The sequence below is a fragment of the Coprinopsis cinerea genome (genome assembly GCF_000182895.1).
Source record: "Coprinopsis cinerea okayama7#130 chromosome 11 map unlocalized cont3.11, whole genome shotgun sequence".
In the NCBI taxonomy this organism is placed as follows: domain Eukaryota; kingdom Fungi; phylum Basidiomycota; class Agaricomycetes; order Agaricales; family Psathyrellaceae; genus Coprinopsis; species Coprinopsis cinerea.
Genome location: NW_003307534.1, coordinates 1,841,355 through 1,868,632, shown reverse-complemented (window position 1 = coordinate 1,868,632; position 27,278 = coordinate 1,841,355). Strand labels below are relative to the sequence as shown.

Genomic DNA, 27,278 nt, shown 5'->3' with positions numbered 1-27,278 from the left:
GGGGCGTGCCAAATAAACAGGAACCTCAGCGCAATTGAACGTTCAACAGGTGCCCAATAACCGGATGTCCATTCTCAAAACTGCTAATTGACGACACTGGACACGGATAGGTTGAAAGCGAGCAAATCCTTGACCGCCTCGAATTTCCTCACTGGTGGGGGTTTACAAAAGGGTATGGCGAGTCCAACTATTTCGCGAGTCAAGGACGCCCTTCCAACCGACCTCTACTAATACAGAGGCTCCAAGAATCCCAACACCCTCTTCCCAGCGTTATCAATATCCGCAGCCTTAACTCTACAAAAAAGAAGAAAATCCACATCAGCACCTTCGTCCACTCGACCAAACAACTAAAAACCAAAAAAACAAATCCACTCACTCAACACTAGCAACATTCCTCCCAACAACCCACTCCCCCTCCCTACTCTGCACAAACTCCACAAGCAGCGCAACCCTAAAATGGGTATTGAAGCTAAAAATACTAGTGACCACCTGGACATCTCGCGCGTCCTGCCAGAGGTAGCCCCGATGGACGCTGTCGCGGAGGATCCGCATGCCGCGCTCGTGCGTGCTCATGCAGGTGGGCAGGACGATCCCCTTGCGCGCGTCGATCCATTGGTCGATGTGGACGATGCGGGAGGCGGAGCGGCCGATTACGTCGCCTGTATGGTCGGTGGGGGTGGTGTGTGTGTCAGAAAGGAGCAACGATGAGAGAGGTAGGGAGAGAAGAGAGAGAGAGAGAGAGAGGAGGGAAGACAAGGGACCGATGCGCACCTGAAAAATCAAATTCCACGACGAGTTTGTTCTTCGGGACACCCGGGAACTGGCGCGAACATACACCATCCATTTTGGTCACAGTCTGGTCGAAGGCGGCGTCGGTAATGGCGAGATGGAAGGCTCGAGTGAACTGCGTGTAGTGGATTCCTTGTTGCTTGCAGACTGGAAGTCACAGCCGGTTAATGAACGAATGAAGTCGGTCATATAGGAATAGATGTGGGATCGGCACTCACGACGATAGCTATCCCTCATTCGTTTGCACTCCGTGCGGTGTCTGATATCCCAGTCTTCCTTTTGGCAACGCGCTGAGCAATAGATGACCGAATGGCACCGGGAGCACGTCTTCGACGGGGTAAACTCTTCAGGTCCATGTCTCGTAAAGTGCTGTTCAATCCGTCAGTCCAGTAACGACTATCAAGCAGACAAAAACCGACATCATCACTATCACAAAAATAAATCGCGCCTTTATCCTTCGTCATCGACTCGAGCACCTCCTCCCTCCACTTCAGCGTCTTCATGAAATGCGTCCAAGACGTGGGATCAATCTGCCCGCTCCCCGCTCTCATCTTCTCCAGCACCGGACGTGGCGCAGCCGAAAACGCCTTCTGCAGCGCCCTAATCCCTCTCGGGTAATACGAAAACGCTCTCCACGCATGGAAGATAGTGCCCACCACCTCCGGATCCGTAACCGCCACCGACGGGCCGAGCATCCCACCCATCAAAACCGGCAGGGCACCGTTCTCGACGACGTCGACGAACCCCGCGACGGGGTCGCACGCGGGGAAGTACGCCATGCTGAACACGACCGACGTCAGCCCGCAGATCACGGGCAGCGGGACGCGGAGGAGGAAGCTGGTGATAGCCTTCATCGCGAGGCGCAGGAACATCTGCCGGCGGAGCTCCTTGTACACGGCGGTGACCTGCCCGAGGCGCGCGCCGAGGTTGATCAGCAGCGAGATTTGCTCCGTGATGAGCTCGTTCGTGGTCGTCTCAGAGTCTTGGAGGAGGACCTCGGGGAAGAGGAGGAGCCGCAGCGAATAGGCTTTGCAGAACTTGACGAGCGTCGTTTGGTTGGACGTGATCCTGTCCGCGAAGGGGTAGAGGCTTTCGTCCCGGCCCGCCACTTTGGCTGCGAGCTTCAGGATGGCGCAGCCCCGGTCCTGGTGGACGGCGATGAACGGCTTCTTGTCGGACGTCTGCATCGTCCACGCGTGGAACGCGATCCCCAGCGTCTCGGAGGACAGCAGCAGCGACTGCTCGAGCCGTTCGTCCAGCTCCATCATCAGCACGATTGCCCAACAGGCCAAGTTCAAGATCTGTTTGGACGTCATACCGGCTTCTGAACGCGAGGAGGAGAAGCATTGGTGGATCCAGGTTAGGATGTCGTCGAGGTTGTCGAGAAGCTTGGTGACGGTGCTTCGGGTGTTGGAGGCGGTCGAGTCGCAGCTGGCAACGCAGGCGGTGAAGGCGGATAGGGTATACCGGGAATGTGGGTGGGCGATTGTAGTACGACCGTGTGAGTCCACCTTCATATTTTCGAGTACGGCCTCGAGAACTGAGATTGTATAGTTGGAACGGGAGAGTAGGTTGGACAGCCGTTCCATCGCAGCACTGTCTCCCGACCTTGCAAGGTCTATCGTCTGTAGGTTACAAAGCACATCAGTATCGTGTATGTCAGAAACCAATACAACGCACAACTAATGGTATTTTGGCCATTTTCGTTTCTATCTCGAGGGGATCACTGAAGGTGGATGATGGTTGCTTTCTCGTCGCGTCGCATACTTTGGTTCGAAATACGCGACTGTTTGTCCGTAATTGGCAAAGGCTTCCGCTTCGGAATGATTGGGCGCTTAAGGTACCTGAAATCCACTTTCGACCAACATCACGTGACTAGCGTGACATGGCCGCATTTGGGCAATTTTCAGGCCAGAATTCAAAGAAAATGGGTTAGATAAAGCCGCGAGATGCTATGCGTAAATTTGACCCATAGAATGGTGCCTACTAGATGTAAATAGGGCCCGAATCAGTAATATTGAGCTATTGGGGTAAATGAAAGCAAGATTTTTGCGCCATAGTCTCTCTAAGGCTAAAAGTACGCGTCGCGTCGCGTAAAACATGGGCAGGCACTCAAGATATCTGGCCTCCCGGTTCCAAAACTTACTCGGAGGTACAAAGATGCCTACAACAAAGGTCTCAGTAGCCCTCACGCTGCCTGGGGTGCAAGGCGCTATCGGGGCCACCGTAACATTCCCCCAGAATGGCGTATTGACCTTGATAATGAGGTCAAGAAGCGAGCCGGCGCTGCTGCGGCGGAAAAGTAGTCACATTGGGCGTGACATGTTTTGTTTGTTAAATTCCGTCATCGTCTTGCCTCCAAATCCCTTACTTTCTGGTACACTCATTCTTTGCCTGTAGCATGCTCGTCCTATGGTTTTATTTTTCTCTCATTTGTGCGTACAGTTTGTAAAAATCGGCGAAAGTGAGAAAAATTGGGTGTTGTGCCCGATTTGGCACTCGCGGTCACACTATCGGTCACACCATGTGACGTTGGTCGAAAGTGGATTTCAGATACCTTACCTTGCTTCCTGCCTACACCCGAGGACCAACCCCCTCACACACTCCGTTTCTCGTCTCCAGAACTTCCACTAGTATAATGATGAGAAACAAGCTTTTCTTACGGGAAGATAACAGAAGTCACACTGGAAGCTCAGTTCTGAGTTGAGGGGCCTGGTTGTGAGCTTTGGTCTCATTATTGTACTTTGCCATCCCTTATGCTTCCAATGGCCTGCACCAACAAATTGTCGCTTTCACACTAATAAGTTACCATTATTTGACTCGTGACGGAAGAACGCGGAGCTTTCCGACATGCCATCAATTGAATTCTGCCAACTTCGCTCGCGTAAAGAAATATGCAAAGCGCTGTAATCCCGCATAAGATGTATTCCTTCTGACCAATAAATTACAATCAAACCCCATTGGACCCGTTAATTCTCTCTTCATCTTCGCAAGCTTCCTTCTCCTGAGCACCCCCAAGTTTAATGCTTTCAACAACTAACACCCTACCAGTCGATTCACTGGAAACATGGCTTTCCTGTCCAACATTGAAGGCTAGAGGCTGCGACAATGGTCGACTCTCCGGGTTCAGTGTAGATTTCCTCTTTTCGTTGTCTTCGCGCGTGAAGGACCGGCCGGTGGTCACCCTAAATATGATCATCTGTGGGGAGAGAGCCTGTTCAAAGGGACCATGCACGGTTATCCTCTTGTCAGCGTTCATTCAAGGAAAAGCTCAACACGGCAGCACTCATCCTGAGAGGCTTTTACCACGTACCGCAAAACTGAAGTAGAGGGAATTGAAGGCCTCCACAACGATGGCAAAGTTCAAATTCGGATTATTCCCCGTCTTCCGCGCCACACTCAGATGTACCCAGTTCGCCACACCCGCAGCGGCAGCGCAAAATCCCAACAACGCCAGAGGCACCGCGGACTCGATGAGGATCCGCGCAGCCGTGCTGTACACGCGGGTGTTGCGGCCTGGGAGGGCTTCGGCGAAGGAGCGGCGAGCGCGGATGAGCCGGAAGGCGATAAGGGAGGTGGTGAGGATGTTGAACCCGGCGGTGAGAAATGTGTAGGCGAATTCGATGCGGATGGAGATGAGGATTTGGGGTTGGGAGGAGAGCGCTGTTCGGAGGGCGTGTCGGGTTATGTTGGCTATTGTGAGGCCTGTCGAGGAGGGGGGGTTAACGGGTATGTCATTGGAGTCGGGATGAACGAGGTACGTACCTATGAATCCGAGATAGATTAGCGTTGGAGCGATGGGTATCCAGGGGAAGCCGGTCCAGATGATGTAACATCTATACAGCTAAATATACGTAGTAGAACGCCATTAGACTCGGACCATCTGCGCCTAAGTCCAGAATACGAATCTCGGAAGACTCACCAACAAACCATCCCCCAACACCACATACCCATACGTAAACACCAGATTCGCAATGCGTAACTCAATGTTATGTAGCATCTGCCTAGTCCTCACGTAGTCCATTCCCGGGCCTGAATAATATAAATCCCAAAACACCAGCGATAGGTCCATCCCGACAGACGCCCCCGAGAGCGCCAGGATGGCGAAACTTAGAAGGATGTAAGGGAGTCGGCCTTTCCTCTTCTCGGGAGAGGTCTGGATGAAACAGGAGAGACCGTAGATACATAGGACGGCTTGCATACCTATGGAGAGTACGATGGGTGCTCATGCAGCACATTAGAAGTTGAATCCGCGTACGCACCGGTTATGAATAACGAAATCAGAGGTTTGGAGTAGAGAAGAGACGCGGATACGAAAGCCGTCCGCTCGACGATCTCCATGCTAACGGGCTGTCCAGACATGGTGGGCTGATAGAGACTCTGTGGAATAGTTAAGAGCGATTGGTACCAAACTCAGCAGTGGCTTTGCCGCTCTTGAGCCTTTATATACCCCCATGATACACCCCGAGTGAGAATTAATAACTCTCCATTCCAAGTACTTCTATCAAAGAACATAGACGCGATATCGATTCTGAAGAGTCACCCTTTTCCACTAATAACGCAGGATCAAACGTAGTCACTAGTTCAGACGATTGATAGTCATGACGATCTCCTTAACCGGAACACTGTAGTGATCCCAAAGAATATTTTCCACTCCGCTGGGAATTCGAAGGTAGGGTGGAGCTTTCAGATCTTTCCCGTCGCGCTGGCGGCATCATGGTCAGTTCGAATCCAAGTGGCTGCAGCGTCGAGACTCGAGAGGGGTATGTAGAGATTAGGTATGTAGGTGCCATTTTGCGGACCGAGAACTCAATCACTGATCCGCGTGCTTGTCATCAACCTCTATGTATTGCAAACAAAGCAATTTCGCTGTCGCGTTTGGGGCCTGAGGTCTGTCCAATTCCAACGTTCACAGCGTTCATTTCTAGACGCCGTCTTCTTATCTCTGCCTCTGGTAAAGCACTCTTGTCTTGACCAGGTACTTGAAATCTGGCCATCTGCCACCCACTGGCAGTCTGCCCTCGCTGCCGAAGTCTTGTCACGGCCTCTGGCATGAAGAATCGACCACAGCTGTACCATTTTCCCTTAAGCGCTCCGCAACAAACGTAAAATTCCTTGTCGCATGTTTTACCCATTACCGGATGCCTGCGGGGGGAGGGTTGAATCTGTCTATTCTTCGAGTTGTGATGGTTCGTTTTTCGCAACGTTTATTCCGGTGGCCAATTACTGTAAACCTGCGGTGTTATCGCAGCCTCTCGCCTTCAATGTAACATGTTGGACTGAGTTCTGGATCAAGTACTACTTACTAGGATGTGCCGCAGAAGGGGCTCAAAAAGAAAAATAATAATCATTGGACGTTCAGGGGATTGAACCCTGGACTTTTCGCAAGCTCGACTGGAGAGTGTCAATGCAAAGCGAACGCGCTACCACTGTGCCAAACGCCCGTGCTAGCATGTCTATGGTGCTTTAGCCCTAGATGATATCGAATCGCCGCTGGCTTTAAATTGCTGCACGGATGCCGCTTTTGAAGTTCGAACTTTCCCCGGCATTTCAGTCTCCTCGTGTTGGGATTCCTGGTCTTGGCACCCCCTCGTGTTGGTACCGGTATCGAGTTTTCGACGCCCTTCGAATACCTTCCACCAATCATTCAGGTCATCCCTACATAGCCCTACATACCTCCAGATTAGACGACAGAAAGCCCGCCAAGCTTTCGAAGCCCACCAATCGAGTCACTTCGAAGATGGGTATGACATCAACTCACTCTCAATTCAGTACTTCCCAGTCCCAATCAGTCCTTTTCGAACTCATTTTGCTCGCATTTGGACTCGCCAAGACGTACACCAACTTGCAGATAAGATTCGAATCAGGAAAAGTAGCGGCGGCAGCGCCCAGGGCACATCAGCACTCGATCCCGATCATTCGATGGGCTCGTCGGAGATATAAAAGCGAGTTGAGTTGGGTTGAGTTGGGACCGTCATCATCGTCATCTAGAGTCAGGTCAACACTCGACCGACAGCATAACACTCAGCCTCGACGTTGCAGAAAACGAACAAGCTCTGAATCGCGCTCATCACTGGCACACGACGCCCAAGAACTGACTCGGACGTCGTCATCACCATAGGGCTCGCGAAGCACCTTGGACTCGTAGGCGTTAGGCCTTTTTGTGTATTTGTATCCTCAACCACCTCTCGATTTCTATCTTCGTTCGTAACCACCACTCGATTTCTATCCACAGCTTCAAACGCAGGATCTACAACTCGAGCTTCGAAAGCAGGATCTGCTCGTTCTAGAACACGCTCCTCACTAATCACAAACCCATCACACCCCTTCTTCTCTCATATTCGTTCAAGTTCTATCGCGCGCCATCCTTATCCTTATCGTTCCCTCTCATCGACCTCAATCCCTCAGAAACCCGCGACACCAATACCATCGACCTCGGCAACCGCGAGCTCAACACCATCGACAACCATGGCGCCCAAATTCCACCTCGAAGACTCGCAACTAATCGACGCCCTCCACTCCCTCTCCAAAAAATCGCCCAAGCTCGTCCGGGGAAGCGACGCAGCCGTTCCCTTCCACGAAGACCACACCGTGCGTTCCTGGAAGTTGAACGAATTCAAGTACTACGTTGTGCCCTCCCCTTTCCCCACCCTCGCCCGCGGGTTGTTCACTACGACTGTGAAGGAGGGCGATGCGGAGGAGTACGGTGTGGACGTTGAGGAGGGCGTGAAGCATCGGATCGTGATTCGCGGGTACGACAAGTTTTTTAATATCGGGGAGGTGCCGTGGACTACCGTACGTCTCTCTCCTCCTTCTCTTCTTCTATTCCAAAACGCTAATTGGGGTTGTTGTAGTGGGAGAACCTCCAAAGCCACACCTCGCCACCGTACATCCTCTCGCTCAAAAGCAACGGATGCATCATCTTCATCGCCGCCTTGACGCCCTCGAAGCTCATCGTCACCTCGAAGCACTCGGTCGGGGCGGGCGACGAGAACACCTCGCACGCTATGCGCGGGCGGATGTGGCTCAACAAGTATCTCAAGGAGCGGGGGAGGACCGAGGCGGATTTGGCTGCTGCGTTGTGGGAGAAGCAGTGGACTGCTGTCGCCGAGGTGCGTTAGCCTTTGCCCCTTTCCGGTAATCTCTATTGACGATAAGATAGCTATGCGACGACTCGTTCGAAGAACACGTCCTACCCTACCCACCCGAGCAAACCGGATTACACCTTCACGGCCTCAACGTCTGCTCGCGCCACTTTATAACAGAGCCTACCACCACCGTCGACGCGTTTGCCGCGGAATGGGGGTTCATCCGTACACCCACCCTCAGCCTCCCGTCTATCAAAGCCGTCAAAGAGTTTACAGAAGAGTGCTCAAAGACGGGTACGTGGAACGGGGAAGCCGTCGAAGGGTTCGTCGTGCGCACCACCACTTCCTCATCTTCACCACCCGCCGGATCCAAAAAAACATCTCCGTACGAACCCAACTCTTCGTTCTTTTTTAAAATCAAGTTTGATGAACCGTATATGATGTACCGGGATTGGCGGGAAGTCACGAAAGCGCTTTTGAGTATGCGCGCGAAGCATGGAGAGCAGGGTATGAAGGCTAGTGCTTTACCTAAAGGCAAGATGCGCAGGGAGGAGACGAGGAGGTTTGTGGAGTGGGTTATTAAGGATATTCAGAGGAATCCGGGGGAGTATGAGGGGTATATGAGGAATAAGGGGATTATTAGGAGTCGGGAGAGGTATTTGAGGTGGGTGGAGGAGGGGGGTGTGGGCGAGATTCAGACTGTTGGTGGGTTGGGAAAAGAGGAGGGAGGGGATGGGAAGGAGTGGGGTAAGACTGTTATTGTGCCTGTTGCTATTCCTGGGTGTGGTGCGTCTTCTCTTGGTCTACTCGTCGAATGATGTTGTGCGTTACTGACCGCTCTCTCTCTCCCCCCTCTATTTCGGGTGTAGGTAAAACCACCGTCTCACTCGCCCTCTCCAAACTCTTCGGATGGGGCCACACGCAGAGCGACGACGTGCAAGCTAAGAAGGCCGCTCCCGTTTTCATCAAGAACGTAACTAAATTACTCACCGGGGAGGCGGAGCAGGAGGAGAGGGTGAAAGCGAGGAAGGCGGAGAAGGTTAAGGAGAAGGAGAGGAAGGGGAAGGGGAAAGCACGGAAGCGTGGTTCGGAGGAGGAGGCAGCGGAAGCGGCGGAAGTGAATGAGGAGGGTAGTGAAGTTAAGAAGGAAGAGGAATTGGGTGAACAAGAAAGAATAACGAAATACGGATACGACGTTGTTATCGCTGACAAGTACGTCCTCCCCTCCCTTCCTCCCCTTATCCACACTAACCACCCCCACCCCTTACTCCTCCTCTAGGAACAACCACCTCAAACGCCACCGCGCCGACCTCCGCGCCGCCCTTTCCTCCCTGCGCTCACCACTCCCGACGCGCATGGTCGCCCTGTACTGGGACATCTTGACTAAACCACCAGCTATGGTTCACCGGATTTGTTCGGATCGGATTTTGGGGAGGGGTGAGAAGCATCAGACGTTGGTTCCTGAGGAGGGGAGTAAGAGTCATCATGAGGAGGTTGTGTGGATGTTTGTTTCGGGTGCGGAGGAGTTGGGAGGGGATGAGGTGAGTTTTTGGAATTCGTGGTTATGTGTTATGCGGTGGTGGTGGATCGTATACCCGCCCCCACTATGTGGTGGTGGTGGAACGTATATGTGATGCCACCCACCACCCACCACTGTGTCTGCCTGATGATACACGGTTGTGCTGACCACTATCACTCTCGTTCTTTTTCTTTCTTTCGTAGGTCGACGATATAATCGAAATGCAGATCAACGAGCACGAGACGGTCGAAGATCAGGTGTGGCGCGCTGTTGAAGGACTTTGTGCGCTTGACGGTCTAGGGCCTCCAATCGAAGTCGAAGTCCGCGATCAGGATGGGAAGGTGGTTGTAGGCGAGGATGGGAAGGTGAAGAAGAAAGTTGTTAGAGGGAGGTTGGAGAAGCCGACGAGGGGGCAGGTGAGGGAAGCGTTGGAGTGGGTGAAGAAGTATGAGGAGGAGGTTGGGGAGCGGAGGCGGGCGGTTGGGAAGGGGAAGGGTGAGTGTTGGGTTTCGTTATGTCGTTTGTTCTTTCGTTTGGTCGTTCGTTGGCTCGGTCGGGCTTTCATCTGCTCGTTTGGCCACTTGTTGGCTCGCTCGTTCGTTCGTGATTCCCCTTCGATTGGATCCTTTACTCGCTCTCTCTTTGTTTTTTCTTTGGCAATCTCGAACTCGAAACTAACGCTCGCCTCCATTTTTACTTTTATCTACAGGTAACAACGCCAAGAAGCAAACAGCCGAAGCCACCGGAGGGGGGAAGAAGAAGAGGAAAGGAGGAGACGAGTTGGGTAATGCGCGGTATTATGCGATTTTGCCCGAGTTTGATGTTGTTGAGTTTGTGGATGGGAGGATTGCGGATTTGGAGCTTAAGGTGGCTGCTTCAGGTGAGGGATAACAAGATGATAGTTACTACAAAGTTTCTCACGGCGGCGTCTACAGGAAAAGGAGGTGATGAGAGCGTGGAGAAGTTGAAGGCGTTTTGGAAAAAGTTGAAGGATGGGAAGAGGGTTACGAAACGCCCGCATGTGACGATTGTGCATCGGAATGGGTTGAAGGAGTTTAGTTCGTCGTCTTCTTCTTCTTCCGACGGTCAGGAGGGAGGCGACGCCGGTGGTGCTGCAGACTCGAAGGAAGCTCAGGAGAAGGAGGGTCAGAGAGGAGTAAAGTTGGATGGGAGGACGGTGTGGGATATGTGCAATGCGGTGGACCAGATGCTCGATCCGCCCGTGTTTGAGGGTGTGATTCGGTATGCTGTGTGGAATGAGAGGGTTATGAGTTTGGTGTTTGAGGATGTTGGGCTTCTGGGTTCTGAGACTGTCGACGCGGACGCCGACACTGCGCCCTCCAGCACCGCTCCAGCCTCAACGTCTAACGTCGACGCAGCCGCTCCATCCTCCACCAACGTCGACGCCGACGGCTTGGCATCATCCATGGCCGACCTCTCCCTCTCCACCTCCACTGCTCGTGGTTCCAAGACGAACACGAAACTAGCTAAAGAACTCGTAGATGGTCTACCGAACGATGTGAAGAGACGGTTGCATGTTACGGTTGGGACGAGGGATGGGGGTGTGCCGCCTGTTGAGGGTCGGTGGGTTGTTGAGGGGTGGAGGGAGGGTGGGAGTTGTGTTGGTGGGAGTGGTAAAGGGAAAGAAGAGGTGTGGTGTGTGGAGGTTGGGGAGGTGAGGGTTCGGGGGCTGTTGAAGGGGTTGGTTTCGTAGTTGTATCCGTGGATGTGTGCGGAAGAGGGAGGGGAGTGGGTGGACCTGGGTTGGGATGCGGTGGTACTCCTTTTTGTAGATGCGAACTGTGTTAGTGATGCTTTGTAGATAAAAGAGATTTGCTGCTGACGAACATGCTCGTATTTAGTAATTGATGCTGAATTATTTTGGTTTTTTGAAGAGAGAAGGCTTGCTACTAGTACTGTGAGGTTGATTGGTGATTGAATGCTGAGGGTGTCGGTTTCGAAAGTGTTTACGATGCCGATAGGTCGATAGGTAGGGGGCCATCACAGTGATCTCACATAAGTATGCGCGATAGGGGCTCTGGTGTCCGAAACTGGAAGGATGCCTTCCAGGAAAGGAAACTTGAACAGATGTTCGAGTCAACGCCAATCGCCAATCGCCAATCGCCAATCGTAGCATTTTTTATGGAATAATTTACAGATAGGTATATGAAACATGAGATCCGATCGTCAGAGGCTCTAGTTGCTACTATACAGTGCCATCTACGTAACAAGATCTACGTAGGAAGGATTTTTTGAACTTTTCAAAACGGCTTCTCAGACCTGATATCCACCTCGCCCCGGTGTGTACCGTTCTCTAAACGGCTAACAGCTGAGCCAGTTTCCACAAAGCTTAATGAGGTATCGAGAGTGGGAGGAGGTTTGTTGAAGACGATGGGTTGGGAGAATTGTTCGCGAGGACCGCTGGCGGGGCCCAGTGAAGAATGAACCTCGTGGTTCTGCACGAAGGAGCGGCCTGTTGTTATTCTGAAGATTATCATTTGTGGGGAGAGTGCCTAGGATGAAGAGCAATAGTTACAGTGAGTATCATGCTCCCCTCGCCACGACATTTGAGTGAAGTGCTATACTTACAGCGAAACTGGCGTATAACGCTCCAAATACAGACGAAGCCGCCGAAAATGCCCGGTTGGGTTTCTCAACGCCAGATATCGTCGGGGAATAAAACAGGACATTGAAAAAGACTTGTAGCAGTCCAAACAGAGTTAGAGGAATGGCAGCCTCGATCAATATCCGCACGGCGGATTGGTACACCGAGGTACTCCGCCCCGGGAGGGTGGAGGCGAAGGTCCGCTGTGCTCGGATGAGTTTGTAGGCGATGAGAGCGGTGGCGGTGGCGTTTAGTGCGACTGTGAGGATTATGGCGACTGTTGAGAGTCTGAGAGAGAGTTGGATTTGGGCGCGGGAGCTGAGAGAGATGCCGGTTGATATGCGGACGATGTTTGTGGTGACGATGGCTGGAGAGAGAGGGAGGGTGAGTTGTACTGCTGGAAGTTGGATGGGTTGGGATGGGCTGGAACGTACCGATGAAGGCGGTGAACATTACGATGAGAGGGGCGAATAACCATTTGACGTCTCTCCAGATTATGTAGCACCTGTAGAGCTAGTATTCCACGGCAGACTTATCAGATGGGTCCACAGAAGGTAACCTTAAACTGCGATTCAACGCACCAACAAAGCATCCCCAGTCGCTATATACCCATAAAGAAGCGGAAATCCGACAATCTGCGGCCACTCCACGAGCGTACTCTGCTTGTACCGAATAAACTCGATACCGGGGCCAGAGTAGTAGAGCTGCTTGAAGGTGACGTAGAGATCCAGCCCGGTGCCGGTTACGGATAGGACGAGGATGGTCCCGCTGATGATGATGTAGCGGAGGCGGCCTTTGCGAAGGGAGGGGAGGGTGGAGAGGAAGGTTGAGAGGCCGTAGATGAACATGAATATTTGCATTCCTGGAATAAGGAGAGGAGGGTGAGATGAGATTTTAGGGAAGAAAGGTGTGGTCAGGTGGGAAGGGCGCTTTTGCTTACCGGCGGCGAGGAGGGAGATGCTGCAGTTGGCGAACATTGTCGCCGCGGTGCTGAGTGCGTAGAACTCGATGTATTCCCGGTCGGCGGAGGACATGGTGAGGAGGTTGATGGTGTGATCAAGGGTACATCGTCCTCCCCTCGATTTATAGGCCACTCGCGCAACTCTCTCCGGGGATGGGAGTCATAGAAGTCGACATTGCGCCGTCGCAGCTGTATCGACGTTTCATCCAGGGGAGTGTCAAGAAGTACTTTTTCAGACTCAGAGTATCTCAACTTTCATTCCGAGGGGACTTGATTGTTATCACGCAGTTAGGCCCGCTACGATAGGCAGTTAGGCCCGCTACGATAGGGAGTTCTGAGTTATCAATAGCTGGGATCGCCCTAACCCCACCATCGTCGAACTATGTCCGGACGATCAAATCACTGCCTTGCTGTTTCATCACGAGCGCCTTGATGCGTATGATGAGTAGGGGCACTGCCCGTGCATTCTGATTCTCCACTGTAACAGCAATGAGCACAAAGGACCAAGAGGGCATTGGTGCTTTACGAAAGTATACGTATGATCCACTATGTGATGAAGTGAAAAGATTTCTTGGAAGTATAATTGGGCGGTAGACACAGTAACTGAGCCCCTTGTCCCTTGAATCAATCGCGTGAAAGCATTTGTTAGTGGGCGTCTGGTGGGCGCCTAATCAGAAACCGCCAGGAACTCCGTAGACACCGGGGTTCCAACCGGACCTAAAATCGATGGATTTATACACTTCTCGCAGAGCTAGATGCGAGGGCTTCCAGCGCTCAGGCACGAAATGACCAATGCCTGAAGTAAAACCTGAAATGTAAACGTAAAGCAGGAATGCGATCCGATGATGTGTGTGCTCTGTGTGTGTGTTGAAACTTGACACGGAGGCTTTGGAATATGGCAAAGGGGCATGCCAGGACACTCCTAGTTTACCAAATATATCAAGAGATATAATGTCTGTGGACGTGATCCCTGGGAACCGCTCTACCACAAGGACAGTGCACAGAGCTCAATATTCGGGGCAAAGCATGATATTTGGCCTATTTCCAGCAGAGTGGACGTCAGCGCCCGAACACGAGGTACTCTTCCAATGGAACACTGAGTTCTTGGCCCGTGGTCATCGTTAACGCGAACGTCTCGTGTGTGTCCTCTGGAATGGTGACTACATGGATCGCCACCACTAAAAGCAATGGCATGTAGGTACTGAGCCCACTCCGCGTAGTGGGTTTGAACAACATAACAAAGACGGATGCCCACAGGATGCTCAGATAAAAAGGAGAGGAAAGAAGGTACGGCAATCTCAGCACAGTCACCCATGTTTTGGAACACCTGCTTCACCCTATTTTTCTCCCTCTCGGTCGCTGTAAGAGGCGTGGTGTCTCTCCCGCAGACCACCCCCGAGTCCAACGACGAGCGTGAAGTTGTCAACAGAATTCTCTCTCTCCTTGGGACAAAGGAGATACCAGAGGTGGTACCCAGCCCCAATCTGCCGAGCCTGGAATCCCTCAACATAACCTCGCTCGACCTCTTTAAGCGCGCTCTTGCGCGTTTTGATTCGGAACGAGCGGAAGCCGCCACCCAAGCTGAAAGCAACCCGGGTACGCTTTCATTTCACCCACGTTCGCCCGAAAACTAGCATACTGAAAGAATGTCACAGACCTGACGAGGCGATACACTCCAACGTGCGATGGTAATGGACTTAACCCCTACTACGCCTATGTTTGCTATTATTACCTCTGGGATCTGGATTCCACGCCCTGTGTGGTTCCTCCCTTTGGCTCGAGATTCTGTCATACAACTCATGGCTCCGGGGATGTGGCATGGTGGGGTAGCACGAATGGTATTGGCTGGGATACTACACAGTCGACATGGTAAGTCTCATTCGAGAGCCACCTCCGCCTCCAGGCATGCTGACCAACCTGAGTATAGCCGGGAAGTCGCAGCGGGAGGTGCATGGGTCCTCCAGAACTGCCAATTCCCCTCGTGGCCGGGATTGACCTATTTCACTGGAGGTGAGCCGAGATCCATCGGGGGCTGCAACAACTTCTGAAAGCACTCATTCCAGGTACCAATGCTGCGTGGGGAAACGAGAATCTCATTGTTCGCATTGGGAGCTATAACTAGTTTTATTCATGCCTCCAGTCTCCATTACTTCACGCCTGTCCTCCAGTAGGATGTCCTCGCGATAGGGTCATGTAAAATTTCATTCCCTCAAGATCATTCCCTCAAGATCGCGTTAGCGTTGATCAATCAGCCTCCGCCCCCGTTATAACCCCTTGCCACCGAAGCTTGAATAAGCGCCCAACTGTCAAAGTCATGTGGCATGGTCCGTGCCCTATGGGCAATCCCTATAAGAACCCCGATGAAGCGATAAGGTTTGGTTCATCGCCTGTCGTTCACAGCTCCCTCCCAGAACTCTCAACGACAGTCATGATTGATCTTCCCTCGCCCAGTTCGATAACAGACTATCCTATTCTCCATAAACGAGAAGAGGACCTCACAGAGGACCTCAATATCGATGACAGCGTCACTTTGAACTACCTCTTCATCGATCCAGGATGCCTCGAGGCGTCAGAAACGCCCATGCCAATAACCATCCCCAGAACGTTGTTCGAAGGAAGACTGCGCCCTTGCCGTGAGGTCTTTTCTACTGAGATTTCGAACGAGTTTGGAATCGAGGTCGCAGCCGGAAAGGTGAAGTTTTGGAAGGTGAGCGCTTCGTCGTCCTGTTAAGACCCTGGACTGGGCCTCAAATGTTGAATTTCATTGTTTAGCCAATGGAGAGCCTCACTGTAGACGTTCCAGCCGATCCTACCTGGTCTGGAATAATATCCGAATTCCGAGAGACGTTTGCCCAGATCCCCTTCACTCGGTCCCTGTCACGGGCGCTTCAGCAAACCTTTACGGACTCCGACTTGATTCATATCGCTGTGACCGCTTCCTCGATCCCAAAGAGCGACGCACATCGGACAGACCCACCTGCATCTGCATCGAGGGCCGCGCCCGACGGACCGCCTGCTTACAGCTACGTACACCCAGTGCGTAATTTTTAAACACGTCCTTTGTAGCACTAGCCTGATTCCCATGACACAGATGATTGCCAGAGGGGAATACGAGACAAACGAAGGGGAGAGGCGTCGCAGCTGGAGGTCCATCACGTACGGAGAGCGTCACTCGACGGACATTGCCATTACGCCTCGATCCACGATCCCGTCTATCCTCCTGGGACTAAACACCATCGACATAGGGGCCGGACCCGACGGCTCCATGGAATTTTCATCCCATGAATCATCTCTCGCGTCGTCTTCATTCCGACTCCACGTCGATTCCTGGGGCAAGACATCCCTGTATAACGCGCGAATGCACTGGTTGGTCGTCAACTCAAACCCCTCCATCCAGATTGGTTGCGTCGACACCGCCTTCCACAAGCCTCAGAAGACGGATGGGGACTTCGTCCAGCGAGTTACCTTTACCCATCCCTTCAACGCGCCTCCCAAAGTCCTTGTTGCCCTGAGCGGGTTCAGCCTGGGCGAAGGAACCGACGTCAAGAACTGGGAAATCCGGGCCTCCGCCACGAACGTCGACAGCCGAGGCTTCACCATCAATATCCACAAGGAGGGTAGAGGCCACGGCCAAATCCACTGGCTTGCCTTTCCTGAAGGAGGAGTTCCCAACGTAACCATGTGTTCTGGGGATTTTCGATTCGACTCCTCGTCGTCTGATGGCAACATCGATTTTGAATTCCCATTCAGAAAGCCTCCTCTTGTCTTCGTCGCGCTGAACCAGTTCAAGGCGGACAAGTCCAGGAACTTGAGGATCGAAATCTCCACTTCCAGCGTAACTGGGCTAGGGATGAACTGGAAGATTAGGTCGTGGAGCAATACGGTCCTAACCAGTGCTGCGGCGTCGTTTGTCGCAATCGAGGACGTGGGAGAGGTCGATGCAAAAGGGACGACTGCGTGATGATAGGCGTGTTTGTCGGGAGCTTCTGTTGGAGCGTTATGGTTCCCGACTTGTCGTCTGTTGTATGGCAGGTGTTTGAATCGACGCGGTGCGCGTGTCCTTGGAATACTGTGGCCCTTCACTTGCTGTCTGCTGTGTCACCGTCGGTGGAACTGATAGTACGCTTTCCTTTGATCCTGTAACAACCTCTCTCCGCTCCTCCTCAGATCGAGGAGATACGGCGGTCGGAGAGGTTCCAACTTTGTGACAACTATGTATATCATATGCCAGTGAGCTTCGAATAAACCTCTTTTGGGAAACCGCGACTCACCATCTAGTCTGATGCAAATCACGACCGCCCGTCGAAACCTTCGAGTACGCATCCATGGTCGCAATCATCGGTGCCAGGAGCAAAAGCATCGGAACGAGCTGGCCAAAACTCCACAGCCTCTCCTCCTGCTCGTTCCCCTCGCACCCCTCCATCTTGAAGTACGGTATCGCCACGATGCGGGTTTGGACCAGGAAGAAAACCCCCATGACATACCAGACGGTCGAGAAGATGACGTCGAATGTCATTGAAGAGGAGAACGTACAGATGACTTTGATCACTTTCAAACCCTTCCGATCTAACCACTGCAACCAGGCCCTTCCCACCCTATCAATTACGCCAGACTCGTCCAGTCCTCCTCCGAGGATGAGCGGTACGAGGGTGGTACCGTAGGCCCAGAGAAGTAGGAGGTACGAGCTGATCGTGGTTGCCAGCTGGTTGCCGCCTGGTTTGAAGTCCTTCGTCACGCAGATAACCGGGCAGTTGAAGGCGCGGTACCAGTCCTTGTGGATTTGCAACGTCACGACGGTCACCATCATCCCGAACTGGCAGAACATGAGGAGCGCTCGTAGGTATCGGGAGGGCGGAAAGAGGTATGGGCGAAGGTCGGGGTAGTCGCAGCAGCGATTATGACGAGAGTTGTGGTTCGTGTCGGGAAGCTGACCTTGGTCGTCTTCGCGGCGTCGATTAGGCAACGACGCCAACGATTTGACGCTATGCCTCAACGACAAGAACGCCAAAATCTGCGTATTGCACGCCAGCCACACCAAATTGGAGATGACCGTAAAGTGGTACACCGACAGCCCCTTCGACAATTCAACCCACGTCGAGATCATGATGGCGACAGTGGTGATGAGCTGGGTGTCGCTGAGGGAGAAGATCATGGGGAAGAAGAGGTGGGCCGTCCATTTACGGATGCGGAGGGCGATGCGTTCGTTTGTGCGCGCGGGCTGGCGGATGATGGGGTAGGCGTGGACGCCGCCGTGTTTGCACGCGATTATGTCGAAGATGAGGGAGAGGATGCAGAAGAGGAGCGTCAGTCCGGAGGAGATGGCGAATGCGATGATGGCCTGGAGAATATTGGTGAGTTGGAAGGCGTATTCAAAGAACAGCGCCCAGTTTAGTGTACTGGTCGACTCACTCCTATTCCTGCAATGTCAGGGTTTGGTTCGAGGCACCCGCATTGGGTGCAGTCGAAGCGCTCTGTTCCAAGAGTGACCATGGGCGCTGAACGACCCTACGACAAGTTGGAAAAGGTTCGGGGTGTCATAGTTTCATCGGTCGCTGTAGAGAAATGTCAGCTTGGCATGTAGTGGACCGTGGCGTTCACAGCCTCCCTCTGTCACGGGTTTGAACGAGCAGGGAGACAGTCAGTTGCAAAAACATGTCGTTACAGAGTGGATACTTTTTTTGAAGATTCCCAAGAGTCTCTGAAATAGGAAGGATGGTGGATGCGAATTTGACAGGAACATATCTGGAACCACCGAAGAAGATGGGAATTTGCCAAGATGGATTTTGAGCGGCGCCTATAGCACACCCCCAAGTATAGCCTGGGCCTTTAGGTTTTCACGTTCGTTAAAAGAGGCCTTGAGGGGCCGGGATCCACTCAAGTTCCTTCAGCGGCTGGGGAGTAGCTCAAATTTCTGCCTAACTCGGCTCAGAATCTGATAGAGTGCCGCCGAAACTCATCTATATCCAACCATGTTCTATCTCTATTCCGGTCGTTGGATGAAATCAATCATTTATTAACTTTGCATGCGACGGTTCTGCGGAGAATTTAGGTTCCCTAAAAACCAACTGTTAGCTTCAACGAATGGAGGGTTATTCAAATCGGTCGCCGCTTACTCGAATCTAACCGTCGTTCTGACGAGACCCCAAAGGCCCGCAGCCCCATCATCTAAATGTTCGTACAGAATGGCGATCCGTTGGGTGGTGCCCCAGGGGATGAGCGCTTCCGTCAGGCGCGTCTTGACAGGCGACGTTTTCCTCTGAAAGTCCCGCATCATCTTCTCCACCCTGGCATCCATCGCGGAGCAGTCGCTCACGAAATCCGTCGTTTCCAAGTATTCTTCGATGGTCTGTGTTCGAATGGATGGAGAGTGCGACCCCTCTGATGCTGCGAAGTCTAGGATGTTGATCGCGTTGTTGGGGTTGTGACCCCTGCGACGAGCTTCGAAGACCCGGGAAGCGTGTTGAAGGGGAAGACCGAACGATTCGGTCAAGATGACGATATGGTGCATTCGGAGCGCATTTGTGTACTTAACCCTGCGCTCTTTCCGCTCTTTAATGGAAATAGGATTAGGGTCGGGTTTCAATATTCTCCAAGCAGACGAGCAATACGTACCAAGATAACTCTCTTGCATATGAGCACATTCCCGACGATGCCTGGCTTTCCAGTCAGCCTTTTGGCAGCGGGAGCTACAGTAGAGAACTGTATGACAACCCGAACACTCTTTGAATGGTCTCGGATTACGGGGATTCCAGTCGTGCGACCACAGTCGATGCTAAGGGTTTACTCGTGAGCTCCTTCGATCGTCACATGCCTCGAATCAGAATTCAACACTCACCCCTGAATAGCTGCATAGCCGATCGAGTGGAAGATTATCGAAACCAAGAGCGAGAGCCCTGCAGTTAGCGACAAGCTCGATCGTGTACGTCCATCCATCCCAATAATCCACCAAGTACGGCACAGCACGGATTTCATCCACCGCATCTTGGGGGATGCCGTTTATCGCCCGCAACAAGGCAGTGCAAGATCGTGGATACAAAGCATACCCGCCCAACATATTGAAGATCTTGGCTCGTTTCCTATCATCTTCGTGCTGGAGGACTGGTGACGAGTAACGAAGTAGGTACACCAAGATCGGGAAAATGTCAGAGCGGAGAAGAATAGTGAATCCCCGAACGCTGTGGCCTCCTGGTGCAGTGGCGATATCGAGGAGAGAAGTAGCGAAGTAGGACAAGACGCTCGAGGACGCCTGGGGATGGATGTCCGATTGGATGAGCCGGGGTTGAATGGTGTTGGTGGCTACAGTCCAGCATTCGAGATAGTGCTCTTTGCGTAGTCGCCTGTGGAGCGATTGGTTCGTCTGTGCACGACGAGTGATGTTGAGAACCATCATCGCGTGCTTGATGAACAGCGAATCGAGAAGGTTCTTGTCCTGGTGAAGAGCGACGAGATACTTGATCCTGTAGACCAACGCGTAGCAGAATTTCCTCGGCCCACCATGCGTGGAGGTGATGTAATCGAACAGAAGGTCGGTCTTTTGGATGATGAAGAACATCAAGTGGACGAAAGGGTCTCCAACCAATAGCTGAGCTGTAAGCTCGACGGTAACCGCTGAACCGTCTTCTGTGCAATTCCACCATAGCTTCAACGCAAGCTTCATAGCAACCGATGAGCCGTGTACCAGAGGCTCTAAACTAGGGTCAAGGATTAGGAGCCCGAGTAGAAGCTCTGCCGCCCTCGAGTAGGAGCCGTGCTCGGGTCTGCAGTGGGGACGCTGCGCCATGCACGTGTCCAGCCACGCGATAATCCCTTCAAACCCGGGCAACACCTTTGCGACGGTCGTCTTTTGGAGCGGTTCTTTGACCTCTTTCCTCGTCGAAACAAAGACGATCTTGCTCAGGCACATCAGCGCGGCCCACGCGAGGTCCATGAGAGCGTATGGGAGGATGGGTCTATCGGGTATTGCGTCCAGTCGCAGGTATTGAAGGCATAAATCCAGGGTTGGGATCGCCCTCGCGTAGGTGTCTGGATGCACCTCATCGCGCAACCTCCGGATCCTGAGAGTGTCCCGTTGCAACTAGGTATTGAAGGGTGTAAGTTGAGGCGGGCGATCGACTGGATCTGGAGCTACCTGTTGAGTCGTAGGGGGCATATCGATATCGGCTCGTTTGAACGCCCGCGCGTAGTGCTGTGGAGGCGTCAATTGATGGTGGTTGCTGTGAATAAAGGATAAATCGGGGCTTCCCAATCGCAACGGGCCCTTTGAAGCGCCGCTTAAAACGCGATGTCACACAGAACAGCCTTGCATCCTGATTCCTTGGGCCTTTGGCTTTCGATCAGTATTCATACGGGAATTCGAAAGCTGTGCAACACGCTAATCACACGCGATAACCAGCCGGCCACGAGGTATGTAGGTTGCACCTCGGTGGCGGTGTAGGGGATTGGCTTAAGCGCCCAATCATTGCAAGGCCTGAGATCTTCGCTCTTTAGATAATTATAAGGACTACTACTATACATCAGGGAACCTCTCCTTGATGCATGGTGCAGTGGGGACATCGGATATATGGTAAGTAACAAGGCATCCCCCTATCGCGGTGGACCGTCCGGTCCCAAGTGCCATCTGTTGACCAGGACCTTCGGCGTCTGGTGAGGACGTCCATGAGAAGTCATCTTAACATTGTCCGTCTTGTGCAGCACGTGATGCCGCCCATGAGTTGGAAGCCAGAACGGTGTGCGCTCCACCGTGCCTTCGAATTCCCAGCGGAGTGGGATGATTTGGGGGATTACTGCAGTGTTCCGGGTAAGGAGGAGATCCTGATCACCGTCACGGTATATGAACTAGGACTACGTTTGATCCTGCGTTACTAAGGTAGGGCCAAAGCACGATCCACATGCTTCACAGCCACAGCGTGACACCGCCCTTTTTCCTTATATCGCGAATGGCACCTGCAAAACTGGATTTCTTGGTCCCAAAAAGCGCTAAATGGGGAGACTAGGCTGTTTCAGAGAACTCTATGGTTGCAGATTTTTGATTTTCCTCTTAATTGGGCGGAAATAGTGTCAAAAAGTTTGAGGTGGCTCCGCTCAGGTGGCAGCCAAGCGTGACACCCTCTTATATCGCGAATGGCACTCGGAAACCAAGGATTTTCGTCCTTTTTTTCTGAGGTTCCTAAACTTCTCCTATTTTATAAGAACTCTATGGTTGCCGATTTTTCGAAAGCAAGCTGGTACTGGTGAAAAATTGGGTTTGGTATCGGGAATTCATCAAAACGCCCGTCCGCGCGCGTCGCAATGGCGGGTGGGAAAGGGGTGTGACGGGGCTGTCACAGTGGCTGTGAAGCATGTGGATCGTGCTTTGGCCCTACCTTAGCGGTAAACGGTGACTCTCCAGAACCACGTTCGTGTTTTCTGAAGTAGAATGCAGGATTCCAGTTAATGTGATGTCCATTCCACATTCGAATCCCTGGTGCGACGTACACGTACATACATAAAATTTCCCAATAAATAATCTAGACTTGACCCTAGTCGGACCCATTTCAGACGTCTGTGCCATCCTTGCGAGCGCTATTCTCTCGCACAGACCCAAGTGCCTTCTCCTGCAAGTCCTCGAGCCCCTCTTATTCAGCCTCCCATCCAGAACACGAAATCGGACTTACCAACAACCCATCCCCCAACACCACATACCCATACATAGACGCCATAGATGCGATTCCCATTTCCACATCATGCAGCCTCTGCCTAATCCTCACATAATCCACGCCCGGCGCCGAATAATACAAATCCCTAAATCCCAGCCACAGACTTATCCCCACCGACGTCGCAGACAACGCCAAGATGGCAAAACTCAAGAGGATGTACGGGAGGCGCCCCTTCCTCTTTTCCGGTCGTGTTTGGAGGAAGCGGGAGAGGCCGTAGGTACATAGGACCATTTGCATTCCTATGGAGGGTAGTAATGGTAGGAATAGGCGAAGGTGAGGGGTTAGTTTATGGCAAGGGTAGATTGTTTCGGTTGGTGAGGCGTACCTATTGTGAATAAGGAAACGACAGAGTTCGTATAGCGTAGCGAAGCGGAAACGAGAGCCGTCCGCTCGACAAACTCCATATTGACCTCTCCAGACATCGCTTGAAGAAGATTGGTGCAGTCTTGGTACTTGTCTTCGCTTCAAATCAAGCGTTGCTTTTTATACTTTTCGCACACGACACGACACGCCTCTGAGAGATCACCCCGAGATTACTTGTCACATATGCTTCTATCAAGAAGTTAACACGGATGACTACACAGTACCGCAGGATCAGATGTACGATGGTCCCCTCCTTACCCGAACCTCTGCTCCCCTAAACTAATCCTAGTATGTACTCCGCTGAGCACTAAAGCTGGAAGCAGGACACAGCAGCCCACTGCACTACATACATCATCTTTGTCCCAGCATCACGTATGTACTCCACAAAAGCAATAAAAATCTTCTCACCTTGGAGCCAGCGGCATGCATCATTATTCTTGGGCGCTCTTTGTACATACACGAAAGCAGATCTGCCTGGGGGGCGTTAAACCGCAGCCGCTCAGGAATCATAATAAAGTAATCATGACTCTCAGGCTGATCACAGGGAAACCCAAAGTCAAAACGTGCTGTAACGGGTCCTTCAGAGCGCTGGCGTGATAGTAGTCTTCCAATTACGAAAACGAGCAGGCTCGTCCTTCGAGCCCGTGGCTGCCAATCAACCATTGCGCAGTAGTGCCTACATACCGCTCCCACGTCAGGATTCATCCGTACACCGTGACACACGAGTATATAATCTAAATATAGCTCTCTGCGGGTCACCTATCATCGCAACTTGGATATTGGCGAACTTTGAAGCTCACTCAAATATGAGCCCGACGGTGGCGTTCGGGTTTCTCGCAAAACGAGTTTGCGAAAGGCGTGGTTGCGGCATTCCATCATGGGCTAGGGGGTATCTGGCATGAAGAATCTGAAATGGCGGTAAGTATTTACATTTGTAAATTTAGATTTAGGCGCCCAGCACTTGATCTGATCTCCATCCAAGGCACAGCGGTTCCGAGTCGAGATGTAAGCTATCCGGTTACCGCAGGCCATTTTCTATGTCACGCGACGCCGCAGCAGGGGTGGCATCTCCATAGCTCTCCGATAGAGTACATAGGCGGATCTCCCTGTAACTTCGGAAGGACATGCGCGGGTACCATGGCTTCATCAGTAAGGCCTGAACGGTGATTTAACCGCCTGAGACGGAGGTACCCATTGGTATGGCAATGATGCACTGACTGGGCTTAAATAAAACTCATAGTATTCGATGTAACGACAGATCTAATGACAGAACGAAGTCTTTAATACATTAGCTGTAGAGCCAAGATAACGAAACCTCGAGGAAATGCTAACATAAGTACCAATCGCCGTACATACTCTAATCGTGTCCGTAAGGGAAAACTTGAGTACACGGTTGAGACCCGTCACCAGCCTTCGGCAACGCCTCAAAGAGGAAATCGAGATTAATATTCAAATTCCTCTTCAAAACGCCCGTGGGGTTGGGATACAAACCCTTGATCGTCTTGTTCACAAAGTTCTCGTAGAACCCGCAGAAATCCAACAGACCACCCAAACTCTCATCAACGGTATAGTTGTTGACCCCTCCGACGTTCCTCCCGGGTTGGAAAGGATGAACTTCAAATACGGCCTGCGCATCGCTGTTGACGGGTTCCGCAGGGCGGTGGAAGTCGGGAGGGTACATCATGTGCTTGAAGAAGCTCTCCGCGGCGGCCATGTCGAGTTGTCCCGCCTCAGCACCGGTCTTCCGCCCATCGACGAAGAAGATCGGAGGGAAAGAGGCTTCAGCGTAGGCGGTAATGTGACGGAGTCCAGCGAAGGAGAATTCGGGGTTGGTAGCGATGGACTGTTGGATACGGTGGAACCTGAGCTCGGCGGCGACTGTCATATTGAAGAAACCGTTTCCGTAGATCGCGCTGAAATTCCTGAACTAACCATCCAGAAGGAATATTATCAGCAACGGTACGAGGAGCAGAAAGGTCAACCCCACCTGGTCGAACAGCTCTTGGTCAAAGCTATGGTTATCGCCAAAGAAAGCGTCTGCCCGAGACAGACTCGCGTCGCCTTCGAAAGTACCATGGTTGTTCAATCCTCCAACGATGGCAGGGGGAGGTGGGTCAGGTCCAGTCTTGGGCGTCTTCGGCCCGATACTGAGCAAGTCAGTGACCAGATTCCCGTCCATGAGATGCGCGGTGTAGGTCGTGAACCTGGCGATCTCGTTCTCCATATTGAAGCCTGACGACAACCAATTCAGCTTGACAAGGACAAACGAAATGAAAGTGCGTCACGGTGGTGCTGGCAACTTACCTTCTTGAACGGCGTTGATGATCTGAGCGGGAGTGGCTATGCCATTACGGGGGAGGTACTGGTCGCAAAGCAAATCGATCAGGTTCTGAAACACGAGAAAAGAATTAATGACCTACCCCGTGCGACGCCAAAGTATTCAACCCAGGACACGGTCCACGGGCATCCCCCTTCCTCGGAGGCATGAAAGGGTGATCTTCGTCGTTCACAAGCTTGGTTCCATTGAACGCCAAAGGGCCAGGGGGAGGGGGTGGAACACGCGGTTTGAGCATCGACATGATATCTGTCATCTCCCGTTCCGACAACACTATGAACTCCTAGCCGGATACAATGTATATAGATTCACGGATACATGTAATTGCCATCCGATTCACGGACACTTTGCATCGTCAAAAAAAAGCTTGATTAGGTCCAAAACACAAACGGATTTCTTGTATCGGGCAGTCTTTTTGGACAGGTATAAACTACACGGTGTCCGGATACTTGAACCACCTTAAGAAAGTGTGCTCGATTTAAGGAGAACAACGTGAATTAGGATCTATATACTACAAATCGAAAGGGAATTGAAACACAGTAGGCTACAAGGCGACCATAAGTAATGATAGAGGCCCACAAATCAAAGGAGGGTGGTGATACAAGGGCCAAACACAAGAAAGAAAAGTGAAAAGCGAGTGGCCTAGTTATACGCGGACCCGGAGTGCTCCATCTGTTCCAGTAGCTGATGATATGATTCTCGTTCTTCGACAAGCGCATCGCGATGCCTTGTCGCATGAGTGATCAGTGGCCCAAGGCGAAGCAGGTTCATTTGTATTTCCCATACAGCCATTCGACGATGGTAGCTACAAATCTTCGCCGTGGGGTCTCTAAAAAGGCTGGAGAAGCTTTCGTGTCCAACGGGTATGCAGAATGGGCATGCTCTAGAGACAGGGGTGCTGTTGGGAATGTCGAGAGTTTGGCGGAGTGACGGGTCTCGCCATGAGTGGGTGATTTCGAAATGCGATGGTGTCTGGCCAACCATGGGCCTATCGCTGTCATGGATGTGGTGAGTTGCCGGTCCAATAGATTGAAAGTGGTCGGATGGATGAGGTGAGGATAGTGGGGTTTGATGCTCGGGCAGCTGTGATTCAAGGCGGGACTCCGGATTTTGGTCGGTTGGTGAAGGCGGGGGCTGAGATAGTGGAGTGGGGACTCGTGGGGTTCGGGGGACGGTAGGCCATGCAAACGGTGCTTGAGGGTCCCAGTGTGGATCCGGCAGTTGGCTATCTGGCAGCGGAGGCTCCGATTCAGAACGACGCTGGTGTTTAGAGTCAGCTAGGTATGAAATGACTTGTGCCAGGGACGTACCTGGAGCCTTCTATACCTCTTCTGTTGCTCAAGGTGATAGAGGAGCTCCTTGGAGTCCCAATCGGTACGCGTATACACTGACGGTTGGTCCAAGGGGCCGAAGAGATCCTGCAACCGACGGGACCGGCGGGGCTGTGGACTCGCGTTGTTTTGGATCTCGCTAAAGGGTCGTTTTGACATCGCCAGGTGAGAACCGTAAAGGCGCGTACGAGAAAGCGCTGAGTTTGCAGAAAAGACAGTAAATAGTGAGCGAATAGATTGAGGAATGTGGTGGTCGTTGATAAAGACGTGGTCGACGCGGCGGGCATCATCAGACAGGCTGGGGCAAACAACCCCAATTAAACCTCGAACCCACCTACTCGAGGAATTTGTAGATTACTACAGGTTCACTACGAGGAAATAGACAAGAAAATCAATAGAATTAAGGGTAATTTAAAGTTGAAAAGTTAACAAAATTACAACAGTTGGTCGTGCACAAGCTCTGGACGGTTCACATTCCCACTACGATCAATGATAACCCACATACCCTCCCACTTGAACCGACCAATAAGAGCCATGATAGTCGTAAGATCCACAATCTCGGTACCCGCTTTCATACCAGGGTAGATATGGA

General features: G+C 52.1%; 11 protein-coding genes and 1 non-coding gene across 12 annotated transcripts; 3 read left to right on the top strand and 9 right to left on the bottom strand.

Annotated features, from left to right (window-relative positions):
* Positions 1 to 227: 227 nt before the first annotated feature.
* On the bottom strand, positions 228 to 2,490 carry CC1G_08968 (hypothetical protein; the record flags this gene model as incomplete). Its single annotated transcript, XM_001838752.2, has 6 exons — positions 228 to 294; positions 377 to 659; positions 772 to 936; positions 1,008 to 1,158; positions 1,209 to 2,414; positions 2,470 to 2,490. The coding sequence occupies 6 exons, from the start codon at positions 2,488 to 2,490 to the stop codon at positions 228 to 230; spliced, it is 1,893 nt and encodes a 630-aa protein (XP_001838804.2).
* Positions 2,491 to 3,739: 1,249 nt separating this feature from the next.
* On the bottom strand, positions 3,740 to 5,151 carry CC1G_08969 (hypothetical protein; the record flags this gene model as incomplete). The annotated part of the gene is made up of 5 exons (XM_001838753.2): positions 3,740 to 4,033; positions 4,103 to 4,494; positions 4,555 to 4,633; positions 4,712 to 4,992; positions 5,052 to 5,151. The coding sequence occupies 5 exons, from the start codon at positions 5,149 to 5,151 to the stop codon at positions 3,740 to 3,742; spliced, it is 1,146 nt and encodes a 381-aa protein (XP_001838805.2).
* A 989-nt stretch (positions 5,152 to 6,140) lies between these two features.
* CC1G_20250 lies at positions 6,141 to 6,233 on the bottom strand. Its single transcript has one exon. It is a non-coding gene; the product is annotated as a tRNA-Ala (tRNA).
* A 1,024-nt stretch (positions 6,234 to 7,257) lies between these two features.
* CC1G_08970 (RNA ligase) lies at positions 7,258 to 11,110 on the top strand (the record flags this gene model as incomplete). Its single annotated transcript, XM_001838754.1, has 8 exons — positions 7,258 to 7,584; positions 7,644 to 7,901; positions 7,952 to 8,663; positions 8,747 to 9,089; positions 9,157 to 9,418; positions 9,600 to 9,891; positions 10,106 to 10,276; positions 10,332 to 11,110. The coding sequence occupies 8 exons, from the start codon at positions 7,258 to 7,260 to the stop codon at positions 11,108 to 11,110; spliced, it is 3,144 nt and encodes a 1,047-aa protein (XP_001838806.1).
* A 547-nt stretch (positions 11,111 to 11,657) lies between these two features.
* On the bottom strand, positions 11,658 to 13,035 carry CC1G_08971 (hypothetical protein; the record flags this gene model as incomplete). The annotated part of the gene is made up of 6 exons (XM_001838755.2): positions 11,658 to 11,909; positions 11,986 to 12,368; positions 12,436 to 12,514; positions 12,583 to 12,602; positions 12,660 to 12,863; positions 12,942 to 13,035. The coding sequence occupies 6 exons, from the start codon at positions 13,033 to 13,035 to the stop codon at positions 11,658 to 11,660; spliced, it is 1,032 nt and encodes a 343-aa protein (XP_001838807.2).
* Positions 13,036 to 14,275: 1,240 nt separating this feature from the next.
* CC1G_15748 (hypothetical protein) lies at positions 14,276 to 15,084 on the top strand (the record flags this gene model as incomplete). Its single annotated transcript, XM_002910273.1, has 4 exons — positions 14,276 to 14,558; positions 14,618 to 14,831; positions 14,890 to 14,972; positions 15,026 to 15,084. 4 exons carry the CDS (start codon positions 14,276 to 14,278, stop codon positions 15,082 to 15,084), a joined length of 639 nt encoding a protein of 212 aa, XP_002910319.1.
* Positions 15,085 to 15,297: 213 nt separating this feature from the next.
* Positions 15,298 to 16,923, top strand: CC1G_15747 (hypothetical protein; the record flags this gene model as incomplete). Its single annotated transcript, XM_002910272.1, has 3 exons — positions 15,298 to 15,669; positions 15,735 to 15,998; positions 16,054 to 16,923. 3 exons carry the CDS (start codon positions 15,298 to 15,300, stop codon positions 16,921 to 16,923), a joined length of 1,506 nt encoding a protein of 501 aa, XP_002910318.1.
* Positions 16,924 to 19,071: 2,148 nt separating this feature from the next.
* On the bottom strand, positions 19,072 to 19,470 carry CC1G_15746 (hypothetical protein; the record flags this gene model as incomplete). Its single annotated transcript, XM_002910271.1, has 1 exon — positions 19,072 to 19,470. One exon carries the CDS (start codon positions 19,468 to 19,470, stop codon positions 19,072 to 19,074), a length of 399 nt encoding a protein of 132 aa, XP_002910317.1.
* A 309-nt stretch (positions 19,471 to 19,779) lies between these two features.
* Positions 19,780 to 21,111, bottom strand: CC1G_15745 (hypothetical protein; the record flags this gene model as incomplete). The annotated part of the gene is made up of 2 exons (XM_002910270.1): positions 19,780 to 21,036; positions 21,091 to 21,111. 2 exons carry the CDS (start codon positions 21,109 to 21,111, stop codon positions 19,780 to 19,782), a joined length of 1,278 nt encoding a protein of 425 aa, XP_002910316.1.
* A 1,384-nt stretch (positions 21,112 to 22,495) lies between these two features.
* Positions 22,496 to 22,894, bottom strand: CC1G_15744 (hypothetical protein; the record flags this gene model as incomplete). Its single annotated transcript, XM_002910269.1, has 2 exons — positions 22,496 to 22,555; positions 22,616 to 22,894. The coding sequence occupies 2 exons, from the start codon at positions 22,892 to 22,894 to the stop codon at positions 22,496 to 22,498; spliced, it is 339 nt and encodes a 112-aa protein (XP_002910315.1).
* Positions 22,895 to 24,377: 1,483 nt separating this feature from the next.
* Positions 24,378 to 25,599, bottom strand: CC1G_08975 (hypothetical protein; the record flags this gene model as incomplete). Its single annotated transcript, XM_001838759.2, has 4 exons — positions 24,378 to 24,947; positions 25,008 to 25,252; positions 25,325 to 25,409; positions 25,441 to 25,599. The coding sequence occupies 4 exons, from the start codon at positions 25,597 to 25,599 to the stop codon at positions 24,378 to 24,380; spliced, it is 1,059 nt and encodes a 352-aa protein (XP_001838811.2).
* Positions 25,600 to 25,997: 398 nt separating this feature from the next.
* CC1G_15743 (hypothetical protein) lies at positions 25,998 to 26,845 on the bottom strand (the record flags this gene model as incomplete). Its single annotated transcript, XM_002910268.1, has 2 exons — positions 25,998 to 26,615; positions 26,666 to 26,845. 2 exons carry the CDS (start codon positions 26,843 to 26,845, stop codon positions 25,998 to 26,000), a joined length of 798 nt encoding a protein of 265 aa, XP_002910314.1.
* Positions 26,846 to 27,278: the final 433 nt, after the last annotated feature.